The sequence below is a fragment of the Otolemur garnettii genome, unplaced genomic scaffold (assembly GCF_000181295.1).
Source record: "Otolemur garnettii isolate 467f Iridium unplaced genomic scaffold, OtoGar3 scaffold00094, whole genome shotgun sequence".
Classification (NCBI taxonomy): Eukaryota; Metazoa; Chordata; class Mammalia; order Primates; family Galagidae; genus Otolemur; species Otolemur garnettii.
In genome coordinates, this window is record NW_003852489.1 from 7746660 (window position 1) to 7773463 (window position 26804).

A 26804-nucleotide genomic window follows, 5' to 3' on the forward strand; every position below is an offset into this window, starting at 1 on the left:
AGAGGATTATTCTACTTTGAAAAAGGGTGCCCGAGGACTGAAGGTTGGTAAGAACCAGGCTTATGGATGTGAAAGGCCCGTCAGTGAGCCCATAGGGTCTGTGAATCCCTTGCCCTCTCTGAGCAACTTGCCCAAGGTTATCATTAATTAATAACAGCAAGCCAAACACAGAAAGAAAAACATTGCATAATCTCACTTACATGTGTAATCTAAAAAAGTCAAATATGTGGAAGCAAAGAGCAGAACTGCGGTTATCCATGGTGAGGATGGTGGAGAAATGGGAAGATGCTGGTCAAAAGGCACGAGGTTGCAGTCATGCAGGATCTGAGCTACCGGTCAAAGGCAGTTTGCAGGATCTAAGGTGCAGTCATGCAGGATCTGAGCTACCAGTCAAAGGCAGTTTGCAGGATCTAAGGTGCAGTCATGCAGGATCTGAGGCACAGCATGACACCTCCCAAGACCTCCAGTGATGCCCTAAACCACACATGGTACTGAACATGCCTATGATAACATTTAGTTTATAAATTAAGCACAGTACGAGATTAACAACAACTAACAATAAAATAGAACCGTTAGAAAAATATACTATAATAAAAGGTCTGTATTTATTTCTGAAAATTTTCACTTAGTGCTTTTTGACCAAGGGTAACTGAAACTACAGAAAGTAAAACCACACATAAAGGGCGGACTATCGTATGGTTAATAAGAGTCTATCGTATACTAGAAGTTTGCAAAGAGAAGAGCTTTCAGGTGCTCTCACCATGCACAAACAGTGGTAACTGGGTGAGGAGATGGGTTTATTAATTTGACCATCACAATCATTTCCTTGCATATATGTATATCCACATGTCATGCTGGGCACCTTAAATATACACAACTTTTATTATCAGTAAATACATAATAAATAATAAAGCTGGGTTTTGAACCTAGACATCAGACCCTAGAGAGCCCATGTACTTACTCAAGATGCTATAAGATGTTGTCGAGCCTAAACCGGCATTGATTTAGCATTATGTCCAGGATATCTGTTGGAAAGCAGGGGGAGAATACGAAAATCAGACAGAAAAGAAAAAGCTCAGGACATTGTTCCTGCATTCATGGAGTTAAGACAAGGCCGGGGAAATTGTGAGTCACAGTAAAGGAGTGTAAATTTCTGTTTCCCTCTGCCCCCACCCAAACAAGCTCCCGAGGATAGGACTTTGCCTGTCTTGCTTGCCATGGTATCTGCAATGCCTAGAACAGTGCTGGGCTCACAGTGATTCTCAGTAACAATTCATAACATGGATAAGGAGCAATCGAGCAGTGGTAGTCCATGCACGCTGAAGGGACAGGGAGGGCAGAGACAGCTCCCCTGGTGCTTGTACCTCACCGTTCAGTCTCCTAAGCACGTCCATGGTCACTACTTCTCTTGATCCTCTCAACCACAGTGCAGTGGATCAGACAGGCAGGAGCTCCTAGCTTTCAGGAACACAAAGTGCTGAGTGTATAATAATGATAGTTGTCATTCACTGAACACCTCCCCTGTCCCAGGAACCATATTATTTACACGGGCTTTCTAATTTCCTCATGGAATCAGTACACGGGAGCCAGAGAAAAGTTTAAAGAGAGCCCATCAAGTTTGAACACTGACAACAGGGACTCTACCTAACAAATGCAAACATCGTAATCTAATTCTTTGAATCCTCAAATTCACCTGAAATTTAAAAATAAAGTTCGAACGCTGATGTCACACAGGAGGAGGTAAGCGGCAGAAATGGAATAAAAAATTAGATTCATCTCCCTCTTATGCTCCCCACAATCCACTAGAACCACCAAAAAGGAAGAAAAACTCTTCTGACTTCCCATCGCTATTTCCGTGCAGCACCTCCACCATCCTCTCCACTCATAGCCCTGTCCCCACCACCATTTATCTACAGACACACGCACACACACACACACACACAGCGGAAAGGTTCACCAGGGTTTAAAGATAAGGAGCATGTTGGTCCTGACTGCAGGTTTCCTCCCCTTGCTCCTCAGCCAGTATCTAACTCAGCATATCTGGTATCTGGGAAAATACTTTATTTTCTTCTTTAAAGAGGGAAACTGAGGTCAAGGAATGAAAACATAAGTAGAGCTCACAGGGAAAAACAGCCTTAGCAAAAGGTTCAGGATTTCTGTAAAAGTTTGGTAGAAAGTCCGTGAACACAGACAGACATAGGTTTAATGTTGAATCCGACCAGTGTAGACTATGACCTTAACTTACACCTTTACTTCTTTAAGCCTCAATTGACCCATCTGTTTGAAGACAGACTTTATGTAATAAATAAATAAAGATTTATTATAATAAAGTTCACTAATATTAACTGGGAGTCTAATTTAGATTGCTGAGAAGCATAAAGTATAAAATATCCTTACAGGGATTGGCATCTTCTTACTCTTAATAACATGACAAGCAGAACATGGTGGCTTCCACCTATAATCCTAGCACTTTGAGAAACCAAGAAAAATTAACCTGGCATGGTGGCACATGCTTGTAGTCTCAGCTACTCAGGAGGCTGAGGCAGGAGGATCGCTTGAGCCCAAGTGTTTGAGGTTACAATGAGGTACTGCACTCCAGCCTGGGTCACAGAGCAAGACTCTGTCTCTAAAACAACTTTTTAAAACCCATGATAAAGGCCACACCTGTAATCCTAGCACTCTGGGAGGGTCAGGTGGGTAGATATCTTGAGTTCAGGAGTTTGAGATCCGCTTGAGCAAGAGTCAGACCCCATCTCTACTGAAAGTAGAAAAAAACTAGCTGGGCATTGTGGTGAGCGCCTATAGTCCCAGTTACTGGGAAGGCTGAGGCAAGAGGATCACTCAAGCCCAAGAGTAGTTTGAGGTTGCCATGAGCTATGACACCACAGCGCTCTATCCAGGGCAACAGAGTGAGACTCTGTCTCAAAAAAATAAATAAATAAAAATAGCTAACGTTATCAAGTGCTTTATATGTATCAGGAATTATACAGGGTGGACACAAAGTTCATGTGCAATTTAAAATAGTTAACATGGTAAATTGCAGATGAATTTTATGTCCACCCTATGCTAAGAGTGTTTAAGCCCATTACAAACATAAGCCCATTTATAGGAATGTATCTCAACATCTGTTTGAGAGGCCATTATTATTATCACTGATTCTCAACGAGAAAATTGAGACCAGAGAGATTAAGTCACTTGCCTAAGGCCACCTGGATAATAAATAAGAGAAACGTCTAAAAGTCCCCGCTCTTAACCATCACCTTTTCTACAGCCTCCCACATGTCTGATAATCTAAGTTAGACAAAAGGGGGCTATGTGAAGGAAGTGATTAAAATAGGCAGAAAATTTTTGTGGGGATGGACAAATGTTTCTAAAGTGCCTGCAGTCCGTTGCTTTAAATGAGATGGCCGTGCTTTCCAAAATTATGTTTCCATCGTTAGTTATGAATGAGTTGTAAGGAGGGCATGAGAGGATGGCTGTAATGAGCTTAGAACAGCAGCTGGCCCCTGGAAAGGCCTGGGTGACTGTTAACTGCCTTACTGATGAGAGTTCCTGAGAGAAGAGGTTGGTAGTTAGGAACACCTGGGGCTCAAATCCCATTCATCAGCTGTGGACCTCGAGGATGTCATTTACCTCTTTTGAGGCTCAGTTTCCTCTCCTGTGAGAACCACCACCACTCTGCCTCAAAGTCATCATGAGGAAGAAACATGACCAAGTCTTTCGAATCTGGCTGATTTAGTCACCCTTGGCCACCAAGTTACATATGTGACAGTTGCTAACAGAAATCATTTTCAGTTTAGGGTTACATTTGTTTTTAATTTGTTTTTGTCACTGTCAATAAACACTTTTGTCTCAGATAATTCAGAAGCCAATTTCAGCCTAGCCTGGCCAAAGCGTCACTAATTTTGAACTACTCAAATAGGAATGGATGAAGATTTACTGTATCCAATTCTTTGGAATGGAGTAAGGACCCTAGCTCTAATGCAGAAGTTCCACACAGGTTCAGTTTCAAGGATGTTCCCAGCCAGGAACCCTTCAATGTTGCACAGTATTTTGTGGACAGAGCACTGAAGTGGGAGCCGGGGCAACTGGATTCTGATCCAAACTCTTGTCTTTCATCTGTTGTGTGTTCTTAGCAAATCACTCTTGCTTGCTGGGCCATGGTTTCCTCCTCTGCAACTGAAGAACATGGAAAAAATGATCCTTAAAGTCCTTTGAAATTTTCATAGTCTGTAACTTTCGTGCCCAAGAAGACCTCAGAAATGAGATGGGATCCCAGAATTTACTGGGTTTTCTTACACATCACATGGGCATGATAATAGTAAATGAGCTGACACATGCCAGGCCCATACAATAGTGACTAGGTAGCTAATAATATCAGTATATACTGTAAGACAGTGGTTCTCAATCTTCCTAATGCCGTGAACCTTTAATACAGTCCAAAGGGGTCGCAACCAACCTCTGCTGTAAGAGATCTCTCCCTCCTTCTCAACAAGTCCGTAACCAAACATTCCACTTCATAAACAAGAAAAGAGAATTCAAAGACATTAAGAATTTTCCCAAAGATCACTTGGGGGTGACCCAGTGGCCATGATGAAAGCAAGAAGCTCCCCCAAGAGGAATCACTCCAAATTGTATCTGGTAAAAAGATCCCCAGCTCAGATCCACTGCCCCAATTATAGGATGAGCCCTCTCACCTCTTTGGGGATTATTTGTCCAGAGGACCCTCCTTGATAAAACACCCTGTAAAAAACATCCTTTCACAAATTAGAAAAGGGAGAAAAGATATGCAATGAATAAGCAGGAACTTTGAAGGCAACCAAATAAAGCCCTGTGGCCTCTGAGCCTGTCCTAACTGCCCCTCCTCCTTGCCCCCAAGAAAGTAGCTTTCTGTTGTCTGGGGAGGAAGATGAAAAGCTGGTGATGCCAGCAGAGGAAGCTTTCCTCCACTGATGCTTGGGCAAAGGGGGAACCGATGAGCTCACTCTAGATGGGAGGGCAGTGAGGGGGGGAGAGAGAGACGTTCAAATTTCCGGTGGCTATTTCAGTTTTCTTTTCCGTTTTGTGCAATTTCACTCATAATATCAGCCAGGGCTTGTCTACTATTTTGGAAACTCCCCTGGGGGCGGGGTAATCCCTCTACTGGCCCCGACCCTCTATAAAGGGCCAGACTGCCCTTCAGAGGATTCCTGCAGAGGATTTTCAGATAGCCCGTGGATCTCCCACAGCCTCTGTCCACAGGTACCATGAAGGTCTCCGTGGCTGCCCTCGCCATCATCCTCACCGCTGCTGCCCTCTGTGCTCCTGCATTGGCCTCCCCATGTAAGTCCAGATCCTGACCCCTACAGCCCATGGAGTTGGAGGCTCTGCCTAGAATGCCTACCCCATCCCAATGACTGTTTTGGACCTTGCCTTCTTTTCATCCGTGGCATGTATTCTGCCTGTACTCCATTATTCACATCCCTATGCACTGTTTTACTCAGATGTCCTTTTGCCCCTGATAGATCTCTAAACTGTTTCATGGTAAGGAACTCCTGAGCAACTTTTCTGTGTCTTCAAGGTCTGCACCCTCCAGCCCCACAAGTGCTGAGTGTGGAATGATGCTGGGGATATTAATAGTCATGGGTAGCTCAAACTCATCTTGAAATAGGACTGACTCATGCCTGTCATCAGCAGGGCTTCTAAGAAACTTCTAAATACTTAACTAAAACCCTCCTGAGATGGTTACATTCTTTCTCATTTCATAAATGAAAAAAAAAATGAGGCTTGTCAGAAGATAATAAAAGCTAATTAAAGGCCTACTATGGACCAGGCATTGTACTGATTGTTTTATATACATAATATATATATCTTATTTGATATACCTATTCTTTGAGTAGCTGCCCTTAACTTACAGATGGGAAAACAGAAGCCCAGAGAGGTTAAGTAACATGCCCAAGGGAACACAGCTAGGAAATGAGGAAATTGGTATCCAAACCCAGTTTTATCTGGCTAGGGAAATAAATACTACTGTTCTGCTGGGAAGTGAGTGGCAGCTCATGCTTCCCAATGTCATCTTGAATTAATTGACCAACAAGAAGTTCAGAGCCTTTCTTACTAGAGCTTAAAACAGGAATTCCCTTTTAGGATCCTGGCTGAGCCATGAAGCCTGAGATTTGGAAGCCTTTCTCCAATCCACTCTAGGTCTCAAAGACACCAAGTTCTGAATCCACTGAGGATCTTAGAAGGGCAAGAAGGAGGGTAGGCAACCCAGGACAAGCCAAGAGGAGGCCAGCATGTCCTGAGACCGAGGGCAAGGAGTTATGACGTAGAGGAAAAGAGGCAAGCTTGGCTCAAGAATTAGAGGGTTTGGGGGTGGCACCTGTGACTCAAAGGAGTAGGGTGCCGGCCCCATATGCCAGTGGTGGCAGATTCAAACCCAGCCCTGGCCAAAAACTGCAAAAAAAAAGAATTAGAGGGTTTGGGAGACCTTCTCAGTCCTCTGATGGAGTCCCCAGTCCACCACTGTGTATCTATGGCCAAGTGACTTTGCCTCTCCAAGCCTCAGTTTCTGCTATGGAAGATAACAGTCCTTTCAAGATAAATCATATGAGGTGCCCAGCACAATGTTCAACGTATGCTAGCAATGAATACATGTAAAAGGGTCTTCTTTCTTCTTTTATTTTAGATTAATATGAGGGTACCAATATTTAGGTTACATTGTTTTCATTTGTAAGGTCAATTTCAAGTTGTAGTTGAGCCCTTCACCCAGGGGGTGTGCTGGACACCCTCACATTGTGCACATTAGGTGAGAACTTGCTGATTCCCCTTCCTACTTCCCTTCCCCATTTCTCTCCTCCTACTGGTGTTTTTCTTTCGTGTGGGCATGTAGTTGTTTATATATTGATTTCATATGAGTATTGAGTACAATGGATACTTTTTTTTTCCCATTCTTGTGATACTTCACTAAGAAGAATGCATTTCAGCTCTATCCAGGTAAATACAAAAGATGTAAAGTCTTTTATAGCTGAATAGCACTCCACGGTATACAGAGACCACCGTTTGTTAATCCATTCATGGGTTGATGGCCACTTGGGTTGCTTCCACATCTTGGTGGTTGTGAATTGAGCTACAATAAACATTCCAGTGCATATGTCCTTATGAAGGGTCTCCTTTCTACTTCCTTTCTCCTAGATGCCTCGGACACCACACCTTGTTGCTTTGCCTACATCTCCCGCCCACTGCCCCGCACCCATGTCAAGGAATATTTCTACACCAGTGGCAAGTGCTCCAACCCAGCAGTCGTGTGAGTCCAAGCCCCATAGGGCCCTTTAAGGGGGTGAGGAAGGGATGCCTTTTGTCCAGGGACAGTCTTCTTAGGACCCCTCTGAGAGTGTACCTTACCTACTCCCACCCAGCACCTGGCAGCTCAACTAGCCATGGCTCCTCCATCTCTAGCCTCAGAGTCCCCAGCTATAGTGTACACGAACTACACAAGATATTCTTGGAGGATCCTGCCCACCCTAATGGACTAGGTTCCTAGGACTCTGGTCTTTACTACTGTGGCTTTTGCTTGAATGTGGTCTGGAGTGCCCCTTTGCGGAGAACAACTCAGTCATCTCTTTCCTATTAAGAACCTCAACATGTCCCATACTCCACACCCAGTCAAATCCACCTAAACCTCAAAGGAACTAGTGAGGAGAGGTCAGAGGTCAGGGGCTTAATTGCAGTCAAGTAGAAAAACAAAAAAAGTATCCAGGCCAGGCCAATCAATGGCTAACACCGCAGCTTTATCACCCGAAAGAACCGCCAGGTCTGTGCCAACCCAGAGAAGAAATGGGTGCGGGAGTACATCAACTCTTTGGAGATGAGCTAGGATGGAGGGCCCCTTGAACCTGAACTTGCACATACTCTCCTGTTGCTGCTTGCTCTTTTCCTAACAAGCTTGGGAGGCTTCCTCCCAACCCCCCACCTCCGCCTCCTCCTTGGAGGACACAGATTGCACCACACAGCAGCAGTTCCCCACCTAAAGCCTGGATAAGCTACAAGGCTCTGCACTTTAGGAGGTTGAGGCAGGAGGCCTGCTTGAGGCCAGGAGTTTAAGACCAGCCTGAAGAAGAGTGAGATCCTGTCTCTATAGCAAATAGAGAAATTAGTCAGGCTTGGTGGCACATGCCTGTAGCCCTAGTTACTCGGGAGGCTGAGGCAGGAGAATCACTGGGCCCAGGAGTTGGAGGCTGCAGTGAGCTATGATGATGCTAGCACAGTCAAGAGGCTGTTGTCATTATCCATGTGAGTGGGATTGGAGGCTCAACAGTGCCTGGAGAAAAAGAGACAGAGAAGTGAGAAATCATTTTTTTCTTTTTTGAGACAGAGGCTTGCTTTGTTGCCCAGGCTAGAGTGCAATGGCATTATTATAGCTCACTATAACCTCAAACTCCTGGACTCGAGCCATCCTCCTGCCTCAGTCTCCCAGAGTGCTAGGATTACAGGTGTGATACACCTTGCCTGGCCCAGGAGTGATAAACCTTTGAAGGTGGGATTAGCAAACCCTAATAGGTGATTTTGAGGTCAGGAACAAGGAAGAGAGAGGGGTTGAGGATGATTTCAACCCAGAAGGTTTCAACCCAGAAGGCTGAAGAAATGTGGAACCACCTTAAGTCTCAAGGAACAGCTATTTTAAAAAGAAAGAGCCAAGATGCCAACAAGACATCTCTGTGGAAATGTCCACCAGGGAGTGTGAAATGAAGGGTTGGTAACTGAGGAAGGGGCCAGAAATGTGACATTCTTTTGTAGGAGGAAGGGGTCTTCCATTGAAAAAGAGGCAATACAACCTGTTTTTGGTGACCACTGGCTCCAAAGCCAGCCTGCCTTTACCACCCCAGCTATGCCATTTGGTGAGCCTTAACTTCTCTGTGCCTCAATTACCTTGTCTACAAAGTGGGGTTATTACTTTGTAGGGGAAGTATTACTTTGTATGAGGAAGTACTTTCCTGGGCCAGGCGCTAGGATCACTCCTGTAATCCTAGAACTCTGGGAGGCCAAGGCAGGTGGATTGCTTGAGCCTTGTGATTTGACACCAGCAAGACCCCATCTCTACTAAAAATAGAAAAACTAGCCAGGTGTTGTTGATGCCTATAGTCCCAGCTACTCAGGAGGCTGAGGTAAGAGGATTGCTCGAGCCCAACAGTGTGAGCTTGCTGTGGGCTATGATGCCATGGTACTCTAGCCAGGGTGACAGAATGAGACTCTGTCTCCAAAACAAAAACAAAACAAATATTTTCATTTGAGCATCAGAACAGTTGTGCAAAGTGGGAATTAAATTCAGAGGCCTAAGTGTTTTTGCACGGTGATCCAACCAAGTGGTGAAATCAAGACTCTATGTTCACGTCCATCTTTCACTCTCCCACACGTTCAGTCATATTCAGGTATTCATTTGTTGAGAGCCTGTTCTGTGCCAGGCACTGTGTTGTCTAAAGTCAAATCATATGTTCTTGGCCAGGAGCTGTGGCTCACACCTGTAATCCTAGCACTCTGGGAAGCCAAGGCAGATAGATTACTTAACCTCAGAAGTTCGAGATCAGCCTGAGCAAGACAGAAAGCACATCTCTCCTGAAAATAGAAAAACTAGCCGGGCATTGTGGTGGGTGCCTGAGCACTCAGGAAACTGAGCCAAGAGAATCATCTGATGCCCAAGAGTTTAAAGTTGCTGTGAGCTATGACTCCACTGCACTCTACCGAGGGTGACTAATACTCTGCCTCAAAAAAAAAAAAAAAATCATACGTTCTTTTAGGTATTTCTTGTCTACCACTTAGTCACGACTCTGTTCTGGGGGACACTTTCTTCTCTCTGCATCTTAAGCATGCAGTACAGGGCCTAGAACAGAGGAAGTGCTGTGAAAAGGCTCGTGGTTGGCTGACTCAACCCTGTGCTCCGAGGCTCCATATCCCCTTAGCTTTCAAGGCTGCATGCATTCGTCTGAGGGTTAAAATGCATACAAATTTGTTTCAGGTTTGCAGCCCTTTGATCCAACAGTATAAGAAATATCCTCCTTAAATGCCACAAATAAAATTTTATGGAGCTCCAAAAATGTCCTACTCGGGTACCATTATTTTCCTTTATGTTTAATCCACTTCATCCTCCAAACTGTCCCAGCGCTGACAAGGCCTCACCCTCCTCTTCTTCTCTCCCACAGCTTTATCACCCGAAAGAACCGCCAGGTCTGTGCCAACCCAGAGAAGAAATGGGTGCGGGAGTACATCAACTCTTTGGAGATGAGCTAGGATGGAGGGCCCCTTGAACCTGAACTTGCACATACTCTCCTGTTGCTGCTTGCTCTTTTCCTAACAAGCTTGGGAGGCTTCCTCCCAACCCCCCACCTCCGCCTCCTCCTTGGAGGACACAGATTGCACCACACAGCAGCAGTTCCCCACCTAAAGCCTGGATAAGCTACAAGGCTCTGCTCAGTCAAAACAAAGTCTCTAGGCTCCAAGCTTCAGGCTCCTTGGTTTGGCCATGGCTCTATGACCAGGAACGAAGTCAGTGTGTTTCTAGAAGCAAGGAATGAAGGAAGACTGGGCTCCTGAGCTCCCATCTCAGCTCCTCCCAGGGGTTGACTGGCAAACTTATAAATTCAGCTTTCCATTAAAATTCTCAATGCAGTTACAAAGCTGGCTCTTGGTTTGACTTCCTCCTCGAGAACCCTCCTTCCTCATGAGCATTAAACATTCAGGGTTCAAAGGATTACACACATCTGGTGTCCAGCCTAGATATGGGGGCCATGGCTCTGCTCAGTCAGCAGAGCTGAGAGCAAAAGCTCTCTGAGAAGGAGGCATAGGCAGGCAAAGCAGTTAAAGTAACTAGTGACTTGTCCATTCTAGGGAGGGTAGGGGGATGACAACCATCACTACACCCCACCTAAGACTCCAAGAGTTTATCTCATTCCCTGCCATAGGGCCTCCCTGCTTCCTCAGACTCTGGCTGGTCTTTCCACCCAAGCTCACCCTGTACCTTATCTCCAGTGGGATAACACCACCATTGCCCCATAACAGGAATTGATGGCAATTCCAAATGCCTCAGGTCTTTCAAATAAGGAGAATGGGGTACTTGGCGATTTTCCACAACTGTACCAGGACTTGTAAGGTGGGAGTACTCCAACTTTCCCATCTGTGTGTCTCTTCCTGCGAATATACATTGATAATATACTGAGGGTACCAAGGAAATATATACACATTTTAAGAAAAGAAAAAAAACTGTGTTAAAATCGTAAATACTCTAGTCCTTCTGACTTCTGCAATTACAAGAGGTGCTCAAATATGACTTGTACTCATCTTTCATTATCAGTATATATTATGATTTTAATATAGTTTTTTCCTTTCTTAAAGTGTGTGTACATTTTTTTTTTTGGCACCCTCTGTTTATCACAGTTAACATTAGCTGAGCACAGGCACTGGCTCAGCCCCTTACACCCATCAATCATCAGAGCCTCAAAAACCCTATGCAGTAGGTACTATGATTAGTCCTGTTTACAATCAGAAAACCCCTAGCAAGGCAGGGAAATGATTTGCCGAAAGCCCTGCAGCTCAAACAAAAACAAAGCGGGGGAGGAAGGTTTACAATTAAGATTTAAAGCTACCCGGTCTAAATGCCAAGCCCATCCTTTTTCTTTTTCTACGTTTAATTTGCAAAATTTCAAACCTATAGTAATTTGCAAGCATATGCCCATATACCGTTCATCTAGACTCAAATATTAACATCTTACCACATTTGCTTTGTGTGTGTGCATAGGAGTGTGTGTGTGGTCAGTATATAAATTTTTTGCTGAACCATTTGAGAGCAAGTTGCAGATGTGGTAACGCTTTGCCCCTAGAAGTTTCAGTTTGTGTCTCCTAATAGCAAGGACATGCTACATAACCACAAATTGTATAGCATACTCAGGAAACTTAACAGTGACACAATATATAGTCCATAAGTAAATCCCCCAGTTGTCCCAATAATGTTATTTATAGCCATTTTTTTAAATCAAGGATCCAATTAAGTACACACATTGAATTTAGCTGTCATGCCTTTTCAGTGTCTTTTACCACACTTTTTTGCTCTTTAAGGACATTGGTATTTATTAGAAGTGCAGATCAGACTTTTGTAGACTGTTTCTTAATTTGGATTTGCCCATTTCTTCATAATTTGATTCATTTCTGATAGGACCACATGGGTGATGTCTTTCTCAGTGCATCGCTTCAGAGCACATGATGTCAGTTTACTGGGGACATTAAATCTGATGACTTAGTGACCCATGCTTTCCTGCTACAGTGAGCTGCCCGCTGTGTGCCTGTGCCAGGTACTGGGCGGGAGGGAGAGAAATTAGCCACAAACCACAATCTTTACCTTTAGGCAGCTCACAGTCCAGTGAGGAAGACAGACCTATGAACAGATTAAACATATGATGAACACAGGGAAGAAACTGTACAAAAAGCAGTGATCACATTGTGGGGTGGGAGGGAGCTTTGGGAAGAAGAGAGACTTCAGAGATGTGATAACATTTGGGTGGACTTTGAAAGATTTGAGGAATAGTTAACAGCTAGGAAAGGAAGGGAAAAGGGCCAGGCATGGTGTCTCACACCTATAATCCCAGCACTTTGGGAGGTTGAGGAGGCATGATCACTTGAGCCCAGGAGTTCAAGGCTGCAGTGAGCTGTGATTGCACCACTGTACTCCAGCCTAGCAGGAAAGGACTAACAGGTAGAGGGAACAGCATATGCAGAAGTAGGCAGTATGAAAGGAAGCTCCTTATACCACAGATAAGAATTCAGTCTCTTGCCGAGTGTGTGTATAAAAGGGACTTGCCCATCATTTTCCTGATTATGGATAATGCTAATAGCAACCCCTGACCATAACATGGGCCAACTTGACCTTGACTGTACAAATGCTTCGATTTTTCCCGCCCCCCAATTTATGCCTCACTGTAGCCCCTCTAGTTAGCCAGGCAGGCATGACTTTCTCACTTTTCAGGTGAGGAAACTGAAGCTGAGAGGTAATGTGACTAGCTCAAGTCCACAGGCCAATGGAAGCTAGGGATGGGGCTCGAGAATGGAACTTGAGTGTTCTATTTACCAAAGTGATCTCGTCGCTTAGCACTTGGGAGTTCCTACTTCCAGAAGTCTGGACACCTGACTAGTCCCTCTTATGCCACAGAGGATAGCTATCCTCCAGCTGTGCCCATACTCCCCCAAAGGCCCTGTATACCACACTGCTCAGGCTCCCTTTGGCCCCATCGGGAGAAGGGGATGGCCTGTGAAAAATCAGTCAACACCCTCAACACCTACAGATCAATGTTGGCATACCCATCGCTGGAATACCAAAAGAGTACCAAAGGTGAGGCTGTTAAGGTCAGGAATGGGGCCAGGGCCAGGGGCCTGAAAAAGAAATGTTACCACGCTCCCACTCCCAGGCAAGGGTCTAGGTGAGTTCAACAAATCTGTGGAAAAGGACAAGACAGGCCACTGGACACTGAGGGCTCCCCACAGCCCCCAAGGTAAGTCTCCAGCTCCTCAGTAGGGCCTACAGGGCCCTGAGATGGGACAATTGTGTGTTCCCCGTTCTTCCCAGCCAGGTTAGGTGGCCCTCATCTGTACCCCCTGCGCCTACATCTATCTTCACACTGGTTACCCTCCATTAATCACTAAGACACATTTCCGTCTCATTAGAGACTGCTGGTTCTCAAAATGTGGTCCCAGGACCATCAGCAGCAGCATCATGCTAGAAATGCGAATTCTCGGTTCCCATCCCTGATCTAGTGTATCAGATGCTGTGAGGATGAGTCTTAGAAATCTGTGTCAACCAAGCAGGTGATTCTAATGGACACTCAGTTTAAAGAAATGGAAAGAGACCAATGGTTTTCACCTTTACCTGTACATTAGAATCTTCTGAGGAGGCTTCCAAAATGCCTAGGTCCAACCCCACAGAATCTGATTCAATTAGCCTAACATAGGGCTAGATATGTTAAAAGTTGCCTCTGAGAACTAATATACAGCCAAGGTTGAGAACACCCTGCTAGACCCAGAGATTCTCAAACTTCAATGTACAAAGGAATCACTTAGGGATCTTGTTAAAATTAAGATCCTGATCAGTAGGTGAGAGGTGGAGCCTGAGATTCTGCATTTTAGAGAATTTCCCAGGCTATGGCAATGGTGCTATTCCATGGACCGCATTTTGAGTAGCAAGAAACAAGAATTCTGAGCCCCTCAAGGGCAGGTATTATGCCTCACTTACCTCCTGATGCCTGGTGACATACCTGGTACCAATATTCACTAAATGCTGGATGAATGATTCTTTAACCCACTGTTGCAACTGTTCTCTCATGCGTACCACACATACTCTTAACCCCTCTTTGCCAGAACTCAGAAAAGCTACAACTCCCATTTATTTGCCTTTGTCCTACTACCAGATAAGATCCTTAACTTTTGCTATCCTGGGAGCTGTGTCAAAGTAGGACAGCAAATGTCCCTTCCAACCCAGGCCATCTCACAAAACACTGACATTCACCCTGAGGCGCCATTAACTCTGTGACCTTGGACAAATCACATTCCTTCTGGGCCTCAGGAGCTTCCTTTGACACAGGCCAACCTCCCCTTGTAAAGATACTATGAGACAAAGTCTGTAAGGCCTGGGTTATGCAGGGATTGACTATTAATGGGAGTGAATTTTACTAGTTAACACAGGTTAACGCTCACCATTAGTGTTGCCAGATAAAATAGCAGATACCTAATTAAATTTGAACTTCAGATAAACAACACTTCTGTATTATAAACATGTCCCAAATATTTCATTCATTATCTGAAATCAAAATCTTAACTTTTGTCCTGTCTGGAAGAGGGGGGCTGATAGTTTTTGTTTTGTTTTGTTTTTTGCTAAATCTGGCACTGCTGCTCACTGTGAGTCAATGCTCCATTTTCTGAAATCCTGTCAGTCACTTGAGCATCCTTATTATGATCTGTCACCAAGTTGGGAACAAGGCTGAGGACCACTACCACCCCCCTATCTAGAGAAATCTGTTGTAAAGATAAAAAGGCTTGAGAAGAGATGAGGATGGACCCTGACCCACCCAAAATACTCCACTGCAATCAGAGCTGCAGTTTCAAAGTTGTTTAAGAGATAGATTATTTTAAAAAGTTGAAGCTGGGTATGGTGGCTCCCACCTGTAATCTTAGTGACTCAGGAGACTGAGGCAAGAGGACTGCTTAAGCCCAGGTGTTCAGGTTGTAGTGAGCTGTGATTGTGCCTCTGCACTCTAGCCTGCATGACAGGGTGAGATTCCATCTTTTAAAAAAAAGGAGAGGAAGGAAGGAAGGAAGTGAGGGAGGGAGGGAGAGAAGGAGGGAGGGTAGATCTGTTTTCCCATTTAAACTATTAAGTTCCATGGAGGCAGGGATAATAACCGCACCTAGCACTGTGCTTGGGACGTAGCAGATACTCAAATATCTGAATGAGCAGCAGACTATCTATCCCCCGCCTATATTCCACATCTCCCCCACCCATTGTTTTTTTCATCTTCCTGCCCAATGACCTTTCCAAAATGCTTTGAGATCTTGAGCTAACCAAACTGTACTCATACTGATTGCAGATCACCAATGGCTTCACAGTCTGGATCTCTTTTGATCTTCACAACAACCTTGGGTGGGGAATGGAACAATGATTATTAGCTCCATTTTACAGATGAGAAGACTGAGACCGTGGTGGGATGAAGTAACCTGTGCACATCATGCAGTGGGTTAGATGGTAGCTCTGACCCAGCCCAGATGAGAGGTTGAAGGGCACCTGTGTCACTCTGCCCTCCCCTCCCTTTCCCTCTTCCTCCCTCTACCCCCACAAAGAAGGGCTTAGGGGGCCTCTCCGACTGTTCTGCCACTTGTACCCTCCAGGTGCCAAAGAAAGAAATTCCCCCAAGTCCAGAGTGCTGGAGGCAGTACCCAGGCAAGCCAAATGCAGTCCCTTACTGCTACAGCAACCAGCCTGAAGTCTATACGCACTGGCATATCCTGTATGACCAGCATGAGGAACGAGCGGCCCAGAAGATGTTACGGAAAATGAGAGATCATTCTCGGTGTGTTTTACCTGCTTCTATATTCTCTTCAACTGCCATATCTTCTAGGAAAGAGAGGAAGGACAAGGAAGTGGTAGGCCAGGGTGTGGGGCAAGTCAGCCTATAGGTCCCAGAGAGGGCCCTGGGGGAGAAGGGCGGCTTGGGCTGGGCTCAGGTGGGTATCACCAAGACCTCATCTGTCTTCCTCTAGTCCCATCTCTGAGCCACTCTGCTGGGCTGAGGCTCCATGGCAAAGGCAGGCTTGCAACCTAGAAGGAAACTGCAAGGGGACCAAGACTGCCTGTGTAATTTCTCACACAGGTACCTCAAAGAGGATACCCATGTCCATCTCCCCGTGAGTAAGTCAGCTATAAAATATCAGGTGGGATCCAGATCCTTGGAGCTGACTGGGGACACCTTGAAGTGGCAAAGATTAAAGGTCAGGACCATGGTGGGAAAAGGGAATGGGAGGACTCCTTCCCTGTGTGTGCACTTGCCTTGGGCTCATGCTACCCTTCAGCCCTCAGTCCCTGCCTGCAAAATGGGAGGGAGGAAGGAGAAGGGATTGGATTGAATGAGCTCCTTTCAGTTTGAGGTTCTAACCCATATTTTTCTCGTTCTTCCTTTCTACTGGCTGCCTTGATGGGCAGGAACTCACAAAAAGCCTGTTCTCTCCCAGAGAGGATGAGCAGTTCTATGCAGCACAGGTGAGAAGTGGCCAGGCGAGAGGAGGGTGGTGACAGCTAGGATTGCTGAGCTGGAACCTAAAAAGCTGCTTGAGGTGGATGGTGGGAGTTGGAATGGGGATGGTATTCCAAGTATACACTCCAACTGTGTCCAGAGGTGGTATCCAAGTTCTCTTCCCTTTCTTCCACCCCTCTTCCTGCAGGCTCTGGGGTCCTTGGGCATCAGTGACGACTTTGTCATGAAGGCATTATGGCAGGTGGTGAGTCTGGGAGCCATGTGGAGTTCAGAAAAGGAAGAAGCAAAGTCTGAGTTGTGTACAGTGTGCGCATCTGGGCACAAATAAGGCTCCCAAAGGTGGTAGGATGATGGGTCAGATCAAATAAAGAGAGAGCCTCCCCTGTGTAATGCCCCCATTTCATACCCTTGGCCACTTAGAATAGCAGCTGGATCTAAAAGATGTGGGGGGAACATCTGAAGATCCCCCTGGTCTAAGAGAAAAGACACTGGACTGAAAAGCCAGGGAAGCCTGAAAGTCAGGACTGAGAACATTCTCTAACTTAACTGAAAACATCCCATGCTTATACTTACCATCGGGAGCCTGCATTCTTATCCATAACCTCATTTAAATCTTACAACAGCACTAGGAATAGGTATTAGTATCTGTATTTTTCTAATGAGAAAATGGAAGCTCTGAGATACCAAGGGAACTGATGAATGCCTAGTGGCTACTAGACATCAGATAGACTTGAAGAAATGTCTAATTCCCAAGTTTACTGTTCCTTCCATTGTACCATCCCGCTATATTCAGTATTCGAGCATAGACAGGTCATTTTATAGGCCTCAGTTTCCTCTTCTGTCCAAGGAAAAGTTAGACCGAGATAATCCTTGAAGCTCAGACATTCCATCACCTTACTATCTGTTTCTACCACCTGCCTCTTAAAACAGGCCCATACTGGTCCAGAGAAAGTGAAGTATGAGGCCTATCGATCCCTGGCCATCCTGGGTGAGTACAGCCTCTCTCCCTGGGAGTGAAGTTGGGGAGGTTGCGAAAGTGAAAATGCAGCAGCCACTTTCTCCTTTGGATAAGGACAAAAGGGAGGGCACGTACACCCAAACTTTGCATTTGGCAAAGGCTGGGGACTATCCTAGGTAGGAAGTAGAGGTATGCTTAATAGAGAAAGGTGGGGTGATAAGGGAGAAGAGACTAGGAGGTGGGCGGAGAGCTCTTGGAATTGTGTTCATGCTCAGCCAGCTGCTCTGGTGTCCTGGGAGGATGGGCAACACTTGCTACCTAGTTCTTGGAACTTAACTCTTACAGAAACAGTGGAGTTCAGCAGGTCCTTGCAGAGAGTACCTGAGGCTCTGCCTGCCTTGAAAACTCTCCCTGTGCAGGTTGCCTGAATAAGCATGTGATCCGGTATCTCATCCAACAGTTGAAGGAACAAAATGAGGATCAGAAGTTGGAGATTTTGGTGGGGCTGCGAATGGCTCTGAACTCCTGGGCTGCTCTCCCTACAGATAAGGTGATTAGGGGAAGGGTCTGTAATTGGGAAAAAGCAGGACCAAGGTAATTGGTAAGTTGGGCTGGGGGTTGGGTCAGGAAGAAAATAACCTAGCTCTCAGCTTTGACAAAGGATGCCATTGTCCTTGTGGCATTCCCTCTGGAGTTGAATAGAAAGAATATGAATTAACTACTGACTAGTCAGACAACCTCTTGAAAAGCCAAATTTCGGCAGCGCCTGTGGCTCAAGTGGCTAAGGCGCCAGCCATGTACACCCAAGGTGGTGGGTTCGAATCCAGCCCGGGCCCGCCAAACAACAATGATGGCTGCAACCAAAAAACAGCCGGGCGTTGTGGCGGGCACCTGTGGTCCCAGCTACTTGGGAGGCGGAGGCAGGAGACTCGCTTGAGCCCAGGAGTTGGAGGTTGCTGTGAGCTGAGATGCCACGGCACTCTACCCAGGGGGACAGCTTGAGGCTCCTGTCTCAAAAAAAAAAAAAGAAAAGCCAAATTTCAGAGTTCCATCTTTGCTCATCTTTAAAATGGAGATAGTACAGATGGTTCAACTTAGGATTTTCCAACTTTACAATGGTGCAAAAACAATATACATTCATGCTAGCTGCAGTGGCTCATGCCTGAAATCCTAGCACTTTGGGAGGTCTAGATGCATGAATCGCTTGCACTCAGGAGTTCGGACCTGCATGAGCAAGTCAACCCAGGGAAACAGAATGAGACTTGGTCTTAAATTAAAAATAATACACATTCAATATACTTTTCAGCTTACCGTAAGGTTACATACTAATAAAGATATTTTCACCTGACAATGGGTATATTGGGCCATAATGCCATTATAAGCCAAGGATCATTTGTAATTGTCTTACAGTACTGTTGAGAAGATTAAATGAGATCATGTATGTAAAATGCCTAGTTTGGTGCCTATACCCTTTAAATGGTAACCATCATTATTATCGCCAAAATAACCTATTAATGTAAAACCTCTGTCAAGAGGAAAGGGCAGGGTGGTGCCTGTGGCTAAGTGAGTAAGGCGCCGGCCCCATATATGGAAGGTGGCGGGTTCAAACCCGGCCCCGGCCAAACCGCAACAAAAAATAGCCAGGCATTGTGGTGAGCACCTGTAGTCCCAGCTACTCGGGAGGCTGAGGCAAGAGGTTGCTGTGAGCAGTGTGACGCTGCCATGGCACTCCACTGAGGGCAAGAAAGTGAGACTCTGTCTCAAAAAAATCCTTACAGAGAACATTTGGGGCGGCACCTGTGGCTCAAAAGGGTAGGGCACCGGCCCCATATGCCAGAGGTGGTGGGTTCAAACCTAGCCCCAGCCAAAGAAAAAAAAAAGAGGAAAGGGGGCCTAAGAGAATTCTGGCACTACTCACAGTTTTTTCCCTTTTAGGATTCTCTTACTTTGATCCCATCACTGCTCCATATAAAAAGGAATCCATCATTTATCCATTATTCAGCAAATACACATTCAACAGTTATTATGTGCCAGGCACTGCCCTAGGCTCTAGGGATACATCAGTGAACCAAACAAAGATCTCTGCCCTTGTAGAGCTTATATTTTGGTGGAGGGAGACATAAAATAACCAGTGAATTTAATGAGAAAATTATATAGTATGTTAGAGGTGACAAGTACAATAAGAGAAATTATGTGGGAGGATAAGAGTGACCAGGAGTGCCAAATGGGGATGGGAATGGGTTGCAATTTTAAATACAGTAGACATGGAAGGCCTCATTTAGAAGGGACATTTGAGCAAAGGGATATAGAAGGTGAGGGGGTAGCCTTATGGATATCTGAGATGGCAGAAGGACCAGTGGCAAAGGCAGGAGCATGCTTGACATGGGTAAGGACAGCAAGAAGGCCAGTATGGCTGAAGTAAGGTAGAAACAGAGAGAGCAATAGGAAATGAGGTCAGGTTACAGAAGTGAACAGGAGATTAGATCATACATGGCCTTTACTGCAGCTTTTACTCTGAGTGAAATAGGGAGCCACTTGTGGCTTTTTTTTTTTTTTTTTTTTGAGACGGAGCCTCAAGCTATCCCCCTGGGTAGAGTGCCGTGGCATCACGCTCACAGCAACCTCCAACTCCTGGGCTCAAGCGAGTCTCCTGCCTCAGCCTCCCAAGTAGCTGGGACTACAGGCGCCCGCCACAACGCCTGGCCATTTTTTGGTTGCAGCCATCATTGTTGTTTGGCGGGCCCAGGCTGGGGATTCGAACCCGCCACCTTAGGTGTATGTGGCTGGCGCCTTAGCCACTTGAGCCACAGACGCCGAGCCACCCTTCGTGGCTTTTAAGCAGAGCTACAATATGATCTAACATACATTTCAAAGGGTTCACTCTGACTGCTATGTTGCAAAAAGACTGGGGGTGCAGGCCCAAAAGTGGAAGCAGAGATAAATTAGGGGCTATTGAAACAATCTTGGTGAGAGGTAATGGTGGCTTAGACCACAGTAGTCACACTGAGTTGTTAAGAAGTGATTACATTCTAGATATATTTTGAAAGCAAAACTCAGATGGGTTGAATGTAAGTAGTAAAAGACAAAGAGGAAACAAGGATGAAGCCAAGGTTTTTGGCCTAGCAACAGAAAAGATGACTTTGTCATCAACTAAGGTCAAGAAAGCTACAGGCAGAACAGGTTTGAAGGGAACACTAGAAGTTGGCTTGGTGCCTGTATCTCAGTGGGTAGGGCGCTGGCCACATACACTGAGGCTGGCAGGTTTGAACTCGGCTTGGGCCTGCTAAACAGTAATGAGATGGGGTCTGGCCCTTGCTCAGGTTGATCTCAAACTTCTAAGTGATCCTCTCACCTCATCCTCCCGGAGTGCTAGGATTACAGGCATGAGACATGAGTGCCCAGCCTAATTACTTTTGTTTTCTCAGTGAAGTAGAGACCAAGATCATCAGCTGAGATTAAAAGGAGTAAGTGTTAGCAGTTCCAGAGGAAAGGGTATGAATTAGGAGAGTGAGAAAGAGACCCGCCCAGGAAAAACAGTCTGATTACCAGGCAGTATTAAGGGTGCAGATGAGGTTTGTGTTTATGCATTTAAAGCAAAAACAGTTCTCATGATGACATGTTTTCCCCAGGAAGTTTAGGCACAGAATTAAGTGGAGAGTTGGATTTGACCGGGAGTGTAGTTTTGTGAAGGGAGCCCAACGAAGCAAGAGGGGTAAAGGATTTGAGAGTGAGGCAGGGGAGCAGTTAGAGTAGGACTATGGAATTCAAGCTGGGTAAAAAGGAGGTGAGAGGCCAGGACAGGTTCAGTGGAAGTGGATTATTTCTTTGTGGAGTCAAACAATCCTTGGCACTGGGAAGTGACCTGCAAAAACAGGGGAGAGAGAATAGGATCCATAAAATGGAGATTATTAAGAAGTTGCACTTATGGGTAACTATCAGGTCTCTGAGGGATTAGTGGAGGAGGCAGGTTATTGGAAGAGGGGTGTTGGATCACTTTAATGTATTTATTTTTTACATGCCAAGAATTAAGACAGCAGTAGTGTTAAAGAAAGTAACACTTGGCTTGGTGCCTGTAGCTCAGTGGTTAGGGTGCCAGCCACATACATGGAGGCAGGCAGGTTCGAACCCAGCCCGGGCCTGCTAAACGACAACTGCAACAAAAAAAATAGCTGGGGGTTGTGGCGGATGCCTGTAGTCCTAGCTTCTTGGGAGGCTGAGGCAAGAGAATCGCTTCAGCCCAGGAGTTTGAGGTTGCTATGAGCTGTGATGCCACCACACTCTATGGAGGACGACATAAGACTCTGTCTCAAAAAAAAAAGAAAGAGAAAAAAAAGACAGAAACACTTACCCATCCATGAGATAAAGTCATAGAGAAATGAGGATATATGACCTAGGAGTGAGTAGATGACAGCAAAGATAAGGTTAAGTGGGTGAAACAATGTGATGGCACAAGATTCATTTTAGGGAGGAAGAAGTTTGGAAGCGTTGTCTTCTTATAAAGCACGAAGCCTGGGCAAGAATAGTGGCCCACGCCTGCAATCTCGGCACTCTGGGAGCTGAGGTGGGAGGATCACTTGAGGCCAGGAGTTTGAGACCAGCCTGGCCAACATAGCAAGACCCCATCCATTAAAAAAAAAAAAATTAAAAATTAGTCCAGAGTGGTGGTGTGTGCCTGTAGTCTCAGCTACTGAGGAGACTGAGACAGGAGGATAGCTTGAGCCCAGAAGTTCAAGGTGGCAGTAAGTTATGATCGTGCTATTGTACTCCAGCCTGGGTGACAAAGGGAGACACAATCTCTGAAAATAAAAATAAAAAAAGCACAAAGCCTGGTTGATGACATAGCCTCTTATTTGACCTCCTGTCTCCCTCTCAGAGGACTCAAGTTGGGAATGAAGAGAAGTTGGTACTTGAGCTGCAGATGCTGATAAAGAAGTCATCGCATGAAACTGCCCTGGAGGCAGCCCTGTGCTTGGGCTTCCTGAAGCCCTACAGTGATATGGCCCGAGAGTTCTTATTGCGGTGCCTGTGCCAAGGGTTCAAGAAGCAGCAGATGAAGGTGTGAGGGACAGGCTAAGCTCCCTCAGGAAGGACTGGGAGAACAGAGGCCAGTCTAGATTGGGAGGGGTCTGGATCCTATTTATTATCCTGGTGGCAGGGCACTGCGGGGCCCTCTGTCACGTTTACAAATGTATCTGAGCATAGGGTCATGTGGACACATAAGTGGATATGTAGCTCTGTGTATTTGATAGGAATGGGTATTCACTTACGTATGTGTATGTGAGCACATGTGAACTTGTATTCTCACTCGCAAGGGAAGAGAAAAGACCTCACGTGTTCTTGACCAGTTCTAGGTTCGACCCCCAAGTCCATCTAGCTCCCCAGACACTTCTAGGCTGTGTATTCCCTGCCCCACTCTGCCCCTCACAGGTACTTAGGATGCTGGTCAAGATACATGTACACTCAGCCTCAGTCATCAAGGCCATCCTAGACCAGCTGTGTTCTTCCAGTGTCCTTGAGGTAAGCTCTGGGCTGCCTTGGACCTTTCCTTTCCCAGCACTAGGATATCTTTCATACCTCCCCCATCCCTGACCTCAGGACCGCTTTGAAGCCACCCAGATGCTCAGGACCATTGGCCTGGAACAGATTCAGGCACAAGGACTAGAGGAACTCACATTTGACTTGCTCAAGAAGAAGACATACAATGAACCCTTCCTTGTAAGTGAGACCAAGGCTCCCCAGCTCTGGCTCCCCAGGCAGCCCAAACCTGCCTCCTTTCACTTCTCCGGAGACATCTCCTGGCTTCGCTCTCACCACTCCGAAGTATAACATTCACCCTAAACTACTCCCTGTTCAACTAATGCAGTCCATGTTTTCAAGCCACTTTGGCCTTTGCTTAGGCAGTGGTCTCAACCTAAAATGCCAAGTCATCACTCCGTCTGATACGTTACCCCTCTTTCCTTCTTATTAACATACTATAGTATTCCTTCAAGACCAGTCCAAATAACACCTCCCTCCTATGGGAAGCTTTCCCAAATCACCAATCAGAATCAATCCTGCCTTTCTCTATGTTCCCTTAAGTTTATCTTTATTATAGCTCATTATAGAAACCACAACAGCATTTCTTTTTTTCTTTTTTTGAAACAGAGTCTCACTTTGTCCCCCTTGGTACAGTGCCGTGGCATCATAGCTCACAGCAACCTCAAACTCTTAGGCTCAAGTAATTCTCTTGCCTCTGCCTCCCAAGTATGTGGGACTACAGGTGCCCACCACAACACCTGGCTATTTTCAGAGCAGTCTCACTCTGGCTCAGGCTGGTCTCCAACCTGTGAGCTCAGACAATCCACCCACCTCGGCCTCTCAGAGTGCTAGGATCATAGGTATGAGCCACTAGGCGCCGCCTGACAACAGCATTTCTAAAGACATTTTTCTAAAATGCAGATCAGATTGTCTTACTTCTGCATAAAACTTAGCATTGGCTCCCAGTGCCCTCAGAACATGTTATTTTCCCTTCACAACTCAAGCCCTGCCTACCTCTCTAGCTTCATCTCTCATCACTCTCCTTCTCAACCCCCCTCAGCTATGCTTAGGACAACCATGTCCTGACTTAGCTATGTCACAGTGTAATTACTCAAAGCACTCAAGTGTCCACTTGGTCACCACAAAAATTATTTTCAGCTCCCCATCCTCTCTGCACTTTCTCTGGCCTCCAGGCTTCTGTACACTTTCTCCCCTCAGCCCTAAATATATGCCTGCCCCTAACCCTCCGCCTGATTGAGTCGCACTTACCCTCCATGTTTCAGCTGGAGCTTCACTTCCTCCAAGAAATCTTACTACCACCCAAGAGTGAATTATGAGACCTTCCTAGTGTACCCTATACAGTACTATAATTGCCTATTTACTTGTGTTTCCTCAACCTGACTACAGGGACCCTATGTAGCACAAAGTAAGTGTTTAAAAAGGTTTATAAAGTGCTTAAATGTACATGGTGCATTCCCTCTCTGTTGTCCCACTTTGAACCTTCTACAGGTTGTAAGGCAGGCTGTGGCTGAAATTGTGGAAGAGTTCAAGATGAAACCTACGATGATGAACATGGTGGAGGCGTGAGTGGCCTAGGCTGGGAGCTACCAGGGCCAAATCCTAGGCTGTGGGAAGGGAGCAGAGGGTCAGTGAGAGGTTCTCAGCTCTCCCTTGGCTGTGCCCCTGACCAAGTCACTCTTTGACTCCTGGTATTTTTTATTTGTAAAAAGAGGTTAATAATGTCTACCACTTAAGGTTACTGTAAGGCTCAAATTAATACATGAAAAGAATATTTAAAAGGTGAGTTCTGGTCAGCATTTAGTGTCTCCTGGTAAACTGTAATATCTCTTTCCCCCGCTCCCAGCCCTTTTCTGACCTGAGGAACAAGACAGAGAAATGAATGAAAGGAGCATTACCTATAAGCATTGTGCCCAACTTGCCTTTGGCCTAAAAAGGAACCAGCCTCCCTCCCACTTCCCTACCCCTTAATTGAACCATAACATGCTCACTCCCCTTCAACACAGGCAACTGTTGAACCCAGATCACATTGCGCGAAAGGAAGCAGTCACTTCTTTGGTAAGACAGCCTCTACTTCTCTGACTCAATTCCAGAGACGTGCTGATGATGCAGAGAGACAGCAATTGAACTGAGTCACTGAGGGGAAGAAAGGGTTATAAAGTTTGGGGAGGTTGTTTTAGAATTCCAGCCCTACTGAGTTATGGCAAACTTTCCTTCAAGGTGGGTCAGCTAAGGGAGAGGAGACAGTTGGGGAGTGTTGGTTAGACCCTGCATAAATTGTCCTCCTTCTGGCAAATAATGGGCACTGAAACTCCATGCAGTGGTCCCAAATGGCAAGGAAAAGGATGTCTAAGCTGGGAAACCAGATCTCCCCCTCTCTTGAGGCTGCAGGTTCTCACAAAGGAACCAGAATGGGAAAGAGTACAGGGAATGTTCCTAGGGCTGACTACTTAGGCCCTCTCACTCTGCATCTGATAGGGTGTCCTGGGAATCCGCAGATCACATGTGTTCCACTTGCTCCTGGACATGCTAGATTCAGAGCACCATCAGGCTGTAAAGAAAAGTGTAAGACATTCCTGCCCACGTCTTCCTTTCCTCCAGCCCTCTTCTAAGTCTGTCCTACCCATCTCAACATCTTCTCTGTCAAGAGCAGAGGGAAATGAGCCCTCAGACAGTGTCCCTTGACCTTGTTTCTTGGGACCATAGGAGCCTATGGCTGGCTAGTTCTTCCCCTCCCTTGGGTGTCCCTTCTCCTCTCAGCCTAAGCCCAAAGTGAGCTAGCTCTAGAGCCTTTGTTTCAATGCAGCTGCAAGAAACATTAATCCTTTGTGCCTCAACTGATCCCTGGATCCAAAGGAAGCTGAAGGACAAGGTTTTCCTTATATATAAGGCAACTGAGACCACGGTGAAAGCAGAGCCTACAAAGATCTGTCAGGAAACTGATAACCTGGAAGAGTTAAATATCCAAGACTTTCGACTTGCAAAGCTGAACCCTTTGTTTATTGCGAAGTCTAGCACCAGTGAGGAGGAAAAGAAAAAGTTGTATGCCGTCCCACCACTTTTGTGGTGCCCTATACCACAAAAACACGGGTCACAGGCTGCAGGGCCCTGGCAGCTAAAGCTCAGCCAAGAGTTCTAGATCCTTACAGATAATGCCAAATAAGCCAGCTCTTTGGGCTTACTCCCACTCCCTGAGGACATTTCTCAGACTCCCCTGAGAAAATAACTTGTACTTATCTTCTGTGAATAAACAAATGTCACTCTTCCAACTACACCTCTGCATCACTGCTGCCATTTCTGTTCCCTTCATCAGAGTTCTCACACCTGCTTGAGTGTTCTTTCCATTAAGCCCAAAGTTGTTTCACCAGAGGAAAAAGGGAATGATAAAGGAAAGCTTCTCTGGACAGCCAGCCTGCTCCCCTAAATCATGTTCTTATCTGTGTCTAGAATATGATGGCAAAGCCAGAGTCTCTGCCTTTGAAATGGTTGCTAAGAGAAAACAAAAATGCTGGAAAGCTTGGGCCTCTTACTAACGTTTCCCTGTACCTCCT

The 26804-nt window shown here is 45.8% G+C and overlaps 2 protein-coding genes across 3 annotated transcripts; both read left to right on the plus strand.

Annotated features, from left to right (window-relative positions):
- Positions 1-5122: 5122 nt before the first annotated feature.
- Positions 5123-8026, plus strand: CCL5 (C-C motif chemokine ligand 5). The gene is made up of 3 exons (XM_003795628.3): positions 5123-5322; positions 7174-7285; positions 7768-8026. The coding sequence occupies exons 1-3, from the start codon at positions 5247-5249 to the stop codon at positions 7853-7855; spliced, it is 276 nt and encodes a 91-aa protein (XP_003795676.1). The 5' UTR covers positions 5123-5246; the 3' UTR covers positions 7856-8026.
- A 5040-nt stretch (positions 8027-13066) lies between these two features.
- Positions 13067-26392, plus strand: HEATR9 (HEAT repeat containing 9). Of its 2 annotated transcripts, XM_003795629.3 has the most exons (15): positions 13067-13351; positions 14374-14424; positions 15899-16079; positions 16380-16497; positions 16709-16765; positions 16948-17004; positions 17691-17748; positions 18138-18268; positions 22592-22774; positions 23146-23235; positions 23314-23433; positions 24745-24818; positions 25260-25311; positions 25732-25818; positions 26060-26392. In XM_003795629.3, the coding sequence occupies exons 1-15, from the start codon at positions 13264-13266 to the stop codon at positions 26390-26392; spliced, it is 1680 nt and encodes a 559-aa protein (XP_003795677.2). In that variant the 5' UTR covers positions 13067-13263. The 2 variants fall into 2 exon arrangements, with proteins under 2 accessions (XP_003795677.2, XP_023372358.1); XM_023516590.1 differs by lacking the exon at positions 16380-16497 and having other exon boundaries at positions 13264-13351; positions 15899-16092.
- The last annotated feature ends 412 nt before the right edge of the window (positions 26393-26804 follow it).